This window comes from Macaca nemestrina, chromosome 10 (genome assembly GCF_043159975.1).
Source record: "Macaca nemestrina isolate mMacNem1 chromosome 10, mMacNem.hap1, whole genome shotgun sequence".
Taxonomy (NCBI): Eukaryota; Metazoa; Chordata; class Mammalia; order Primates; family Cercopithecidae; genus Macaca; species Macaca nemestrina.
In genome coordinates, this window is record NC_092134.1 from 16958830 (window position 1) to 16972893 (window position 14064).

Consider the following 14064-nt stretch of genomic DNA (forward strand, 5'->3'; position numbering starts at 1 on the left):
GAAGGCGGAGGCGGCGGCCGGCCCGCAGCGCCGGCCCGGGAGGCAGCGGCGGCCCTGAGAGGCGGGGTGGGCGCCGGGCCGCACGGACAGCGCCCCCCGCCGCCGCCGAAGCCGCCGCAGCCGCCGCCGCCGCCCGAGCAGGAAGGAGCCGCGCGGCCGCCGCGGACCCCCCCGCCAGCCCGGGCCCGCCGCCCCCGGCGCGGCGTCGCCGCGGCGCCTCCCGCCTGCCCGCCGGCCCTCGCGCCCTCCCCCGGCGGCGGCGGCGGCCCGGCCGCCCCGCGCTCCCCGGCGAGGCGCCGCCGCCCGGCCCGGCCTCGCCTCGGACGCCTCGCTCCGACATGCCCCGCTCTGGCGGCCGGGCTCGCGGAGGATCATGACTGCGGCAGCGAACTGGGTGGCGAACGGGGCGAGCCTGGAGGATTGTCACTCCAACCTCTTTTCGCTGGTGAGTAGCCGGGCTGCGGGGAGGGGGCTGTGTCGGGGAGGGGGCTGTGTCGGGGAGGGGGGGCTCCCAGACCTCCGCCGCCGACCAACTTTCTCCTCCCGCCGCCGGGACTTCGCCCCTCCCTCGCGTCTCCCCGCCGTTCGCCTCTCGCCGATTCTCCCCCTTTTGGATCGTCTCTTTCTCGCCTTGGATCCCATCCAGTGTTTATTTGGCTCTTTAAAAATCATTTGTGAGCGCGGCGCTCGGCGTGGAATTTGCATGTGGAAGTCTCGGAGCTGCGGATTCTGGGTCGCACTTCGAACGCCCACCCTCTGTTGCAATTGCACTCCCCTTCTCCTCCCCTTTCCCCCCTTTTTTTCCCCCCTAAATGTGGAAGGCTTTGCCTTGTGCTGCCCGCGCCTCCGATCGGCAACCTCTTCCCCGTTGTCGGATCGGCTGCCTGCCCGCCCGCCCGCCTGCCTTTTGAATTTTTTTAAATTCCATAATGACACCTGCAATTTCGCCCGAAAACAGTTGATTGAATGCGATTGTGTCAGGAAAGGACTCTTGCACCCGAAGCTCCCGCGATTGTAAACATCGACAGCCGCTTGCCTCTCGGGGCTTACTACGCTGGAGAGCCGTAAAGCCATTGCACCGAGCCGACGGAAGGTGGAGAAAGCTTTTTTTTCTTTCTCTCCTTCTGTGTCTTTTAAAAACTGTTTTCTCTGTCCTAACAACGAATCCACACACACACACACACACACACAAAAGCAACAAGCTGGGCGGTTTGATAACATCGCTTTTATCTGCTTTCGCCTCTCTCGCGCTCGCTCTCTGATAATTGACAACTTTTCCTTCGGATTTGAATCGCCTGCCTTAATCTTGAAGCAGTTAGGGTGTCAATTGTTCTCGTGGAAGCCTGGCACCCGCCGACGGCGTCTAGATTCATCGAAATTAAAAATGTATAGGGCTCCAGCAACTCTTTCCTGGCGGTGGCAGTGACATTTGGTGGTAAATGCCATCTTTGCTTTTTATTGGGTCGTATTACCTACCTCTGAAAACATTCACGTTGTTAAACCTGGCGTTTAGGCTAATAATTGCAGTGCGTGGTCTTTAAATATGTGCTTTGTGCATGAGTTACTGTATGTATAGCTGTGTGCCCAGGAGAGTACGAATTTGTTTAAATATTGAGCAAAGATTTGTAAACAGATGTAAGGCAATTACGTTTCAAGCGTAGAATATAATTGGAAAATTGGCTGAACAGTTTATTTAATTTATCCTTAAAAACACCCAACTTAGTTGTGTACCCTGGTTTTTTTAGGGGGAGGTGAGTCCCTTTTGGAGAACATACATTTTGGAAATTATTTTCTGTAACCCCCGCTGTAGATAGAAGCATCATTTCCCTCTTAATCCTTGTTTACACTGGATAAATAATTTAGTGTTCAAATTGTAATTAGTTACATTTAATTATGGGTGGCCTAGATGCTTTTTTGCTATGAGACTAATGGAGAAATGCAAATTCTCGCCAACTTTTCAAATGAAAGTATTATGTTATTAAATGTGTTACAATGCAGACCAAAAAATCAACACGCGATTTTTACCTACAAAGACCGAGTGACATAGTATCATTGATCCCACTCTAGTAAGATCAGGTAAATTTTTTTAAATGAAATATTTTAATCCAGATATTTCATCTTAAAATTCAGTTATAAGTTGGAATTCTTTCTCTTAGTATTTTGATAATTTTCCCTTGATTTTTTTGGTATGTGGGAGTAAAACCCCCTTTTGCCCCTTCTTTTTCCCTCCTCAGTCTTATCATTTGGTATCAGTCAGGTTCAGGGACTTTCACAGATTAGCAAACATATTGATCAAGGGGTATTTAAAATGGTTTTTGTGTGGTTACTGGTGATCACATTGACACAGGTAATTAAAATAACCAAATAGAGAGATCTCCCAAATTATATATTATGCTGACTGGTAATGACTGTGTATATACAGATTGTGTAGACGTATGAAAGTGTATGTATAGCCAGTCTTTTAGGGTATATCATTTCTTTTATCTTTTTTTTTTTTTTTTAAAGCTTAAGTAAGAATGATAACGTTACAGAGATAACATGCTTGAGATTCTTTTGGAGAAGCAGTTTTGTAGGAGAGGATTCTGTACTTTGATTTTGACTGACTAAAGGTTTGTGTTTCAGATATTTCTCCCCTAAACCTCTTTAAACCAAAGGATTGATTTTTGAATATGCTTTTAAAAATAATTATTTTTTAAGTAGCAACTTTGAAATAGAGAACTGTAGTAATGCTTAGTTGATTTTTTTTTTTTGAAAGGAATGTAGAATGTCTTCATTGTCTTGTACATGGAGTGTGGATAAGGTGCTATTAAAGAAATCTAAACTGCTGACTTGTACATTTTTCTGATTCCAAATTGATATTTTTTTTGAAAATGCTATACAGAAGCAGCAACCTGGAATATTAAAAGTATGTTGCCTAAAGTACATTGTATATAATAGTTATTTCTGAAGGAGATCTAATCCCTTGTTCAAAATAAAGCATATTTTTTATAAGAATGCTTTATGGTTTAATCATAGCTTGCATTTTTTTCTCTTGGCCTGCAGATTTTTTTTTTCTTTTTTTTTTAAAGCAGAGAAAAGTATTTATAAAGAATTTACCTAAATACTCTCATTACTTAGATTGAAATAAGAAATTAAAGTTCTGTACCATGGTAATAACACCCAGTTTCCATTACCTTGAGGTGTTCATTATGGCTTACCAAAAGTTGATTGCGCAGTCAATCAGACACCTTAAGATTTCTGCTAGTCTTTTACTTAATTTTCTGATTTTTTATTGCATGGAATCAAATTTCCTAAATTAATTTTTCAACATCCATTCCCTTTTCCTAACGTGTGAAAAATGCCCTTGTGTATATACGATATGGGTGATTGTATGTGTTTCTTATTCTAACCGTGAGATTTGTAGCTGCTGCATTAAGTGCATGCCTGGCTCTGCCTGTCTGACGCAAAACTATTCTCTTATGCTGTCCATCACATTTCTGGGTGACTTTTCATATATTCACTCAGTTAATCGTTCAAAGTGTGTTAAATCTGCCTTTTTGAAAAGTGTAACGGGGCATCCTGTGGTATGTGAACTCATTCTTGCGAGAAGACCTGGTTTCTGGATGTTAAGTATGTATTTTTCTCTATTGAGTTAATACGGAGAAAGTGATTTTGTGCCCTTTAACTAGACTTAAGTATGTGTTCTTTGATACGAGGGAGTGATCTCTAATTCTTAGATATGTATCCTCCACTTTCATGTCTTATTTGCTTAGAATCTTCCTGACTATGGATAATTGGGTGATAATCTCAAATTCTTGCTGGATTGAGACACTCGCACACCCATTAGTCCATAATTCCTATTGAAGACTATTAATTCTATATTTGAAGCTTTTAAGGTAATCTATTGTTGACCTAATTTCTTTTTGTCTTAAGCGTTTTTTTTTTTTTTCCCCCAGAAAGGGAAGACAGTTGCAAATGTAGAAACTTCGAAATCTGTTTTTTTTTTTTTTGAGCTAGAATAGGGTGGACTATAAAAGGCAAACTAGGAAAAGGGAATGGTTTCTCTAATTTTCAAAGTGCTAAAATACACAAGGTATTTTTTTGTACAAGTTCATTGTGATTTTATAATTTATGTTTAAAGCATTTTTTTCCTATGATGGTTCATTTTCTTTCCTTTTATTTTTTATTTTTTCAAGATGGAGTTTCTCCTTGTTGCTCAGGCTGGAGTGCAAAGGCGCGATCTCAGTTTACCGCAACTTCTGCCTCCCAGGTTCAAGCGATTCTCCTACCTCAGCCTCCCGAATACCTGGGATTATAGGCATGTGCTACCACGCCCGGCTAATTTTGTATTTTTAGTAGAGACGGGATTTCTCCATGTTGATCAGGCTGGTCTTGAACTCCCGACCTCAGGTGATCCACCCGCTTTAGCCTCCCAAAGTGCTGGGTTTACAGGCATGAGCCACTGCACCCAGCCGTCATTTTCTGTAATGAAAATATTTACAGTTTGTTAATGTATGTTTTTGGTTTAGCATTTTGTTGTTAGTAGCACATGGTGTTACAGTATTTATATATTTTTAATAGCAATAATTGCCACCCGGTAATAGTTGCCATATTAACCTCCAATTGCTAGTAAATATTTTTAAGTACATAATAGACAGCAATTTAAGGCATAGTGTAGCAGTTTACTGGACCGTTTTAAAGAGCCATTTGTACGTGTGATGAGTTCATAATTTTAAAGAGACAATAATGTACCTTAGGCCTGTATGCTACAAATATTTTGCTGTGGATGTTGCTTGAAGTGCTCATTGGGAAGAAGGTAGGGCCTATTCTTTGTGAGAAGAATGGGCAGGGGGGTGCGTTTAGGATAGTATGTATTTATTGAGTTTATGCCAGGTGCTTATATAGCTTATCATTTGCTTTTTTTTTTGTTTGTTTTGGTTTTTTTTTTTTGAGACCGGAGTCCCACTCTCACCCAGGCTGGAGTGCAGTGGCGCAGTCTTGGCTCACTGCAAACTTCGACTCCCTGGCTCAAGTGATTCTCTTGCCTTTGCCTCCCCAGCAGCTGGGATTACAGGCGCCTGCCACCATGCCCATCTAATTTATTTGTGTTTTTAGTAGAAATGGGGTTTCGCCATGTTGGTCGGGCTGGTCTGGAACTCCTGACCTCAGGCGATCCACCCTCCTCGGCCTCCCGAAGTGCTAGGATTACAGGTGTGATGAGCCTAGCTTATCATTTTCTTTGGAATGTTCTGGTTATTAATGAACATATTAGGTATTTATTTGGGGAAAAAACCTACCTCTTAAGGCATTCCTTTAAATAACATTAAGTTTTGGTTGTGTATTATATTAATTTATTATGGAGAAATTGATCTTTTTTGTTCACTGACTACTTTAGCTGGTTTTTTTTTTTTTTTTGCGATGGAGTCTCGCTGTGTAGCCCAGGCTGGAGTGCAGTGGCGCAATCTCGGCTCACTGCAACCTCCACCTCCGGGTCCCAGATCAAGCAATTCTCCTGCCTCAGCCTCCTGAGTAGCTGGGATTACAGGCATGCGCCACCATGCCCAGCTGAGTTTTGTATTTTTAGTAGAGACGGGGTTTCACCATGTTGGCCAGGTTGGTCTTGAACTCCTGACCTCGTGATCCGCCTGTCTTGGCTTCCCAAAGTGCTGGGATTATAGGCATGAGCCAGTGCATGTGGCCAGCCTAGTTTTAAATTGTATTCTTTAAACACTTTCAGGTATCTCTTCCACTCGAGTTTAATAAAGAAGATGCTCTCTCACCAGTTTGTACTAGTGCTGTAAATTGTGGTAACTAAGCTAAGTTTGTTCTATAATTATTTTTGCCTAATAATTTAAAATTGAGATGAAACTCTTATCTCAATGTAAATATGTAAATAGTAAAGAGAAACTGTTAAAGACAACAGAAAAATTGTTTATTTTTTATGAACAGTTATTTCAGCTGTTTCTCAAAACTTTGAATCAAAGATAGATTTTTCTTTGAAACATTTGACTTATTTTTGATTGAAGAAAATAACAATAATAGTGTTCCCCTCCTTTAAGCTAGTAGTCGGAGTACTGAAAGTTTATTTCGTTTTATTTCACAGGACCTAACCAGTGAGTGAGATCAGACAAACTTTATGAGAATTAGTTGTATGGTTGAGTATTAGGTATTACTATTATTGTTGAACTGCGCATTGCAGCCGTAGAAATGAAGAAAAATATATATGCAGCGTTGTTATTAGTGTCATTTATTTCAGATGTATTGTGTGCAAATCTGCTTTACAAACTGTTTTGTGATGTTGGCCACCAGAATTTGTTTTGTCATAACATTTCTTTTTTATTTTTATTTTTATTTTTTTTGAGACGAAGTCTTGCTCTGTCACCCAGGCTGGAGTGCGGTGGCGCAGTGTCGGCTCACTGCAAGCTCCGCCTCCCGGGTTCACACCATTCTCCTGCCTCAGCATCCCCAGTAGCTGGGACTACAGGCGCCTGCCACCATTCCCTGCTAATTTTTTTCTATTTTTAGTAGAGATGGGGTTTCACCCTGTTAGCTAGGATGGTCTCCATTTCCTGACCTCGTGATCGCCCACCTCGGCCTCCCAAAGTACTGGGATTACAGGCGTGAGCCACCGCACCTGGCCTGTCATAAAATTTTGATTTTAAGAAATTACATTTAATGTATTTCAAAGTGAGGTAGTTAGGTAGCCTAAAAAGGTGTCTGTATAGTATGGTAGCGTGTGCGTGCGCATGCGCACACACAACACATACTTGTTTCATAGGACTCGCTTAGAGTTTCAGAATTAGCGAATCAGTATTTGTATGTGTTCTTGGAATTTAGGACATTTTCCCCTCTCCTGAGTCATTTAACTTCTTTCTGAGCTTGTTCAGCTATCCCTGCCTCCCTCCCTCCCTCCCTCCCTTCCCTCCCTCCCTCCCTTCCCTCCCTCCCTCCCTCTCCTCCTCCTCCTTTCTTTTCTTTATTTTCAAAACGGAGTCTTGCTGTGTTTCTGGGCTGGAGTACAGTAGTGTGAAGTTGCCTCACTGCAACCTCTGCCTCCCGGGTTCAAGCGTTTTTCCTGCCTCAGCTTCCCGGGTAGCTGGGACTACAGGCTCATGCCACTTATATGCCCAGCTAGTTTTTGTATTTTTTAGAAGACACGGGGTTTCACCATGTTGGCCAGCATGGTCTGTATCTTTTGACCTTGTGATCCGCCCGCCTCGGCCTCCCGAAGTGCTGGGATTACAGGCGCGAGCCACCTCGCCCGGCTGATAATTTTCTTTTATAGTATATGCTTTCATTGTTTATTTGAAAGATTTAAAGGTGTTAGCTTTGTTCTGTTGGGGGAATTCACTTCGTTACATAAGGGAGATGATATTTCATTAATCTTAGTAAATATTAACATAAACGAGGAATTCTGAATTCAGACTTATTTGCATGAATGAAATATGTATGCCTGTCCAATTTTTAAGTATGAAGTCACTTATGTACATCAGCGTTTTCTGTCTTTGCTTTAGTTGATAGAAAAATAGTTTTAGGCCGGGCGCGGTGGCTCAAGCCTGTAATCCCAGCACTTTGGGAGGCCGAGACGGGCGGATCACGAGGTCAGGAGATCGAGACCATCCTGGCTAACACGGTGAAACCCCGTCTCTACTAAAAAATACAAAAAACTAGCCGGGCGAGGTGGCGGGCGCCTGTAGTCCCAGCTACTCAGGAGGCTGAGGCAGGAGAATGGCGTGAACCCGGGAGGCGGAGCTTGCAGTGAGCTGAGATCCGGCCACAGCACTCCAGCCTGGGCGACAGAGCGAGACTCCGTCTCAAAAAAAAAAAAAAAAAAAAAAAAGTAGTTTTAAATTCTTGTTCCTTACTCCATTGTTGTATTACTGAACTTTAAGATTATCTGGCTGGGCATGGTGGCTCAAACCTGTAATCCCAGCACTTTGGGAGGCCAAGGCGGGTGGATCACGAGGTCAGGAGATCGAGACCATTGTGGCCAACATGGTGAAACCCTGTCTCTACTAAAAATAGAAAAAAATTAGCTGGGTGTGGTGGTGCGCACCTGTAGTCCCAGCTACTTGGGAGGCTGAGACAGGGGAATCGCTTGAACCAGGAGGCAGACGTTTCAGTGAGTTGAGATGGCGCTTCTACACTCCAGCCTGGCGACAGAGCGAGACTCTGTCTCAAAAAAAAAAAAAAAAAAAACCAGATTATCTGTAGTATAGAATATATTTTATCCTCATCAGGTGGCTGTAATAATCCTCCTTTAGGAACTCTTTGTTTTTCTTGCTTTTATATTAGCATGTTGTAGTTATCTTTGTTGGAGTAGAGTTGTCCTCCTTTTTTTAAGTTAATAAAGTGTTTTTTAGAATATATTTTGATTTTAGTTTGGTAAAAAAAAGAAAAATACCTTTTATTTTTTCGTTGACCTCTTTATAGATGACAGGAGAATCAGTTGTGTCTAAGGGAAAATGTTATTTCATTGGCATTTCCATACTCTGGTTTACTATGTATGTTTCTGAATGTTTATTTCTCATTCTAGATGAATTGTGGTGTAGAATCTTATCAAAACTGTAATTCTACTACTTTGAAATAGCACAGAGCCTTGGCTGACAGCTTTCTACATTTTGTACTGTTTTTCAGTATAGTAAAATTCCATTGCTGTTTTTCTTTTTTGTTTTTGAGATAGTCTCCCTGTGTCACTCCAGCTGGAGTGCAGTGGCCTCAAGCAGTCCTCCCACCTCAGCCTCCCAAAATGTTGGGATTATAGGTGTGAGCCACTGTTCTCTGCCTCCATTACTGTTAAAGGATCCCCTTGAGTTGATTGCATCAAAATTTCATTTGTGTCTTTTTTTTTGCATGGTTTAAATTTGTGGCTTTAACTTTAAAAGTAGATTGGGGGGGTGGGGAGGAGGGAGAGCATCAGGAAGAATAGTTAATGGATGCTGGGCTTAATACCTAGGTGATAGGCCGGGTGCAGTGCTCAGGCCTGTAATTCCAGCACTTTGGGAGGCCAAGGCTGGCGGATCAAGAGGTCAGGAGATCGAGACCATTGTGGCCAACATGGTGAAACCCCGTCTCTACTCAAAATACAAAAAGTAGCTGGGTGTGGTGGCATGTGCCTGTAATCCCAGCCACTTGGGAGGCTGAGACAGGAGAATCGCTTGAACCAGGGAGTTAGTGGAGGTTGCGGTGAGCCGAGATCGCACCACTGCACTGCAGCCTGGCGACAGAACGAGACTCCATCTCAAAACAAAACAAAACAAAACAAAAAAACAACAACAAAAAACCTAGGTGATGGGAAATCTGTGCAGCAAATCACCATGGCACACATTTACCTATGTAACAAAACCTGCAAATGTACCCCAGAACTTAAAATAAAAGTTGATGGGGGAAAAAATTGATAGGAGAAGGTAAAGCAGGAAAATATTTCCTTTTAAGTCTTCATTAGATCTTTTTACTTAATAAGTCTTAATTTGTATTGTCACTGAGTTGAATGTATTTAAGACATTTGATATTAAAATTAAATTTGAGTAGCAGACTTATTTCAAATAAAATGTTATTGTAAACAAGTTTTATGATATTGAGTAGAAATTTCAAAAATTGGTAATCTAAAAGGATATTAAACTGAATAATTATTGTGCTCTTTTTTTCTCCCTTAAAGAACATTGACAAATTTATGAGGAAGTTTTTTTTTTTTTTTTTTTCCTTTGCGGGGCAGGGGGGGATGAGGGGAGATAGGGTCTCACTATGTTGCTTAGGCTGGTTTCAAACTCCTGGCCTCAAATGATCCTTCCCTTTGGCCTCCCAAAGTACTGGGATTACAGGTGTGAGTATGAGGAAGTATTTTTGAGTATAATACAGGAGGCTTCTTCATAGTTCATTATTATTTTATTAAGAAGGATGATTAAACCTATGTGAACTTAATATGAGAGCTAATAAGGTATTTAAAATAGTATAATTGGTTTGACAAAACATTTTATGTTGACAATTCTAACTATTGAATTTTCATGTCCTAAAGAGAAATAAGGAAAAACATACATATATCTAACTCTGGAACTAGCTCCTAGTATTTGTGCCTGCATATAAGCCTGGCACAGTCCTACTTATGAAGAAGTTCAAATGTTACCTCCTCTGACTACCACAGGCAGAACTAGTTACCCTGGCACCTGATGTGTACCTCCCTCTGTGTACCTCTCTCTGTGTACCTCTGATAATCAGATGAGCTTCTGCAGAAGAATGACCCTGTCGGAATCATCTTTGCTAGGTGCTCGTTAACTATCTGTTAAGTGAATGAATTCCTGGACAGCTATTCTCCATTCCTCAAGGGAGCTCTTATTGATGATTTGGGTCTTGATCACAAGCGTGCTGTTTTTATTTCAGCTTATTTTGATGATTAACTCTGTGTTCTGAATATATTTTATCTAGACTGTATGTACTGTGGCTTGGTAATGTTTTAGATGAAGTCTAGAAATTCCTTATTAAAGACAATTCCAACTGATCATGGGACATGTTCTTACTCCTCAAAGGAATAGGAATTCATTTAGTATTTATATTTTCTGTAGCATAGTAGGCAACCTATAGATTTTTGAGCCTTCTGGGGATTTTGTTTGGGGGCTTGATCCAGAATTCCCTTACTTTCATTCTTTAAGCAGGGCTTTTGTTCAGCGTTTAAAAGATTATTTTCTGTGAGCCCAGTAAAATGGGAAATGAACTGGTAATAGGGAAACTTGAGTTGTATTAAACATTTTTACTAGTGACTCGCCAGCTTAATCACATAATAGTTCTGTGCCTCAGTTTCTCCTGTAAACTCGCTGTTAATTTGGAGGGCAGGAGGTGTGAAAAATCATTTTGAGTACCTTTTAAGGAAGGCACTTTGGATGACTACATAATGTTCTTTAATAGGAAGAGACCTTTCGTAAATTACAACTAAAGTTACAGAGTAGCCCGAGGCAGTTAACCAGGAAGTTGGAATGGTAAAATGACTTGTTTTAAGTATAGCATTTATGTGTGAGTTTGTATTTTTTTCTAGGGAGCAGAGGATTAAATTGTTCTTGTGTCTTTCCTCATAAATAAGCCAAGATTGAGAAGAAAAACTTGAAATTTATCTTTAGTTTTTAACAGTTTTTCGTTACAACCATATATGATTCACAGTTGCATGGTGTGCCTTTAATGCGCTGGGTGATATTGCTATACCAACTCTGAGCTGTAGCTGGCTGAGATTGGGAATTGAACTGTGGCTCTTATTTGGTAGTTTAAGCTATTAATTCCTTGGCAGCTCTGGAGTGCTCTTTGAACTTTAAATAGCAGTTCTATTAACATTTTGAGATTTGTCTCAGGGAATGTCAGGAATAGTACTTAATAAATATATTTTTCTTCTTAAAGACTAAATCATGTTTTAGTTTGACACGCATGTCACAACCCTTACTGTGTTTTGAATAGAGAGAACGCAGCTACTGGCTAATTTCTATTTTCTGTTTAATAATGTGGCAGTATCTAAAAATATTGTTTAGCCTTGTTGAAGGAGGGAAAGCCCTCCCACAAATCTGTAGCGTTTGTATTAGTCATGTTGAGTATGAATAGTGTCTTAAGTTGTATCTAGAGGTTTAGAATTTTACATGTAGGTTGTCTCCTGTGTTCTAAAATATTAGAAAAAGTTAATTTGTAAGTTTGTTTTCACAAAACTCCCTTCTGTTGCTACAAATGATGGTTAGTCTATTTACCTTGTATATTGTACTTAATTAGGTGCGTTATAAAACTCAAATGCTATTTATGGCAGCCGTTTTTTATGGGAATGAACTTACACTTAGTGTTCTCATGTAGAGTGTCAGGAGCACCTTTTCTCTGACTTATAGTCCTGGCAGTCAGAGCAGACACTTCTCTGCTGCAGGCAGCGGGAGCTATAGCCCCTCTTCTAGGCCAGGGAGAGGATTGCTGTGTGAAAAAGGCTTGAAGAGTGTGGAGAGGTGAGGATGGCTCCCTGTGGGAAGAGCAGCAGTTTTTAAGGCAGGTTTTCCTTTCCCTGCTTGCAGGCACCCACTGCTGCTTTCTCTTTGCTGATACTAGTGGCAGGTTCTGTGATGTCATCAGGAAAAGACTGTGTATTTCTTTGCCTTTTAGCACTTCCTTTCTCTTTCCTCTCCTTCACTCAGCCCTGGAAACAAGCTTTCTGCTGGTTATTATGTTTGCTAAATGAGGACTTCTGAGATCCAATGAGATGAAAAGGAAATTAGGGCTGAGATTGGATGGGGTAGCCAGGAAACAAATACTTAGAAATGTTAATGTATTATATGCTATGTTAGATAAATTTGAGACATGTATTTTGGAATAATGTACATCAGAAATTATTAAAATCTAGCTTGGGTTAACAAAAGGGCTAGACTGATATGCGGAAAAAAGATCTACACGCACTATTTAGTTTCTGCAGAGGGAGAGTGACATGGACCGCATAATATCTGATAATACCTTGTAGCCAGAGAAACCCAAAAGGGGAGTTTTAAAACTGGATGTTGAAGGAATGGATGGATGTGGCTTGCTAGAGAAGAAGGGGAAGGGCATTCTTTGGAAGCTTGACAATTCCTAGTCTTTATTCTTGAGGATCTTTATTGAGGTGATATGTAGGAGAACACTTCTAATTTATGGTCCTAGTTCTTGGCTTTCTTTTAAAAAACAGTACAAAGACTTACTGAAATTGAATTTTTATTAGGTGGAAAATTTGAAGTGTGGGCAGGCCAATTTAGATTAAGAAGTGATGTTAAAATAATTTTCAGTTTTCTAAAATAATTCAGTTCTGAACTTTGAAAAAGTGCTATATTACGCAAAATGCTAACGACTAAAGTGACAAATATTTCAGAAACTGGACAGACGTGAATCTTAAATGAGCAGATGGGATATGAAACTAAAATGGGAGATAATCCAAGACGATATAGAAACTATTATGAGAAGTGAATTGAGGAAAAACAAGTGTGTTAAATGGTATTACATTTAATAATGTGTTTAAAAGCCTTTCTAGGACTGCTCTCTTAAACAGACAAATTAGAATTGTTGAACTGTGTAACCCTTCATAGTTTAAATTCTGTGCATTGAAAACAAATTCGATTTTGGTTCAGGGTTACTTCTCGTGAAGCCTAGGCTTTTAAGTTGTGAAGATATAGGTTATATGTGCTTTAAATAGACAATCTGATTTGCTTTCTCTGACATAAAAGTAAAGAAATGAAATAACAGTGATTTTCAAAGACAATCGTGGTGAACCTTGAAGGGGAGAGGTGTAAGGAGTGAGAGATGGGAAGTTTGCTATTTGGGCAGCTCGGTAGTTCAAATAATTCTATTTGACTGTTGAGGGTAGAATCTCGGATAAGTGGGTTGAGGAATGAATGAATAGCAAGATAAGCCAGTACAGACACTGCAGTTCTGTCTGTCTATCTAATCTGTCTAGAGATGGGGGTTAGATGGGCAGTGGGGTCTTGCTGTGTTACGCAGGCTGGACTTGAACTCTTGCCTCAGCCTCTGGAGTAGCTGGAATTTCAGGCGTGCACCATTGTGTGCAGCTTACTTTTAAGTTTGATTCAGAGGTTGATTGTGAAGCAAGCAGGAATTGGGGAGTAGGGGAGGGTAAGAGCCTGAAAGGTAGATTTGTGTTTGTTGACTTTGGAGCAACAATAGTGGAAAGACAGAAGGAAAGATGTAAGATACAAGAAAAGTTGATAAAACAAGCCTGGCTGGAGGATGGTTATCAAAAACCCAGTCGATAGTGTTAGTACTAGAAAAGATTTAAGACACCTCTTAGAAATACAAGATGTGATGATCTAAGAAAGGAGTAAGTGAAGGAAGTGGGAAACAATCTCGGTCTTATAACTTGAGTGTTTTTTGAGTTCAAGGATTAAAAGTAGTGAGCTTGAGCCCAAATAAAAATCAGTTTTTAAAATTTTAGCTAGAAATTTTCCATTTTGTTTTGCAAAATATTGCAAGTTGATTGCAGCAATCATTTTATTTTTGTTAGTTTCCTTTAAAGGTTTTAAAGAGTTTTACAACTTCACAAGTATAAAACTGATTTTGAACTAGAAATATCAGAACTAACACGGATCTGCTGAA

General features: G+C 40.7%; 1 protein-coding gene across 2 annotated transcripts in view; it reads left to right on the top strand.

The window, feature by feature from the left end:
- Positions 1 to 287: 287 nt before the first annotated feature.
- The window catches only part of LOC105495270 (mediator complex subunit 13L), a 317806-nt gene continuing 304029 nt past the window's right edge, over positions 288 to 14064 (top strand). For both annotated transcript variants that reach the window (XM_011764584.2, XM_011764594.3), the window contains exon 1: positions 288 to 445. In XM_011764584.2, the coding sequence (XP_011762886.1) occupies positions 374 to 445 (72 nt within the window). In that variant the 5' untranslated portion in view covers positions 288 to 373. The remainder of the gene's footprint in view (positions 446 to 14064) is intronic.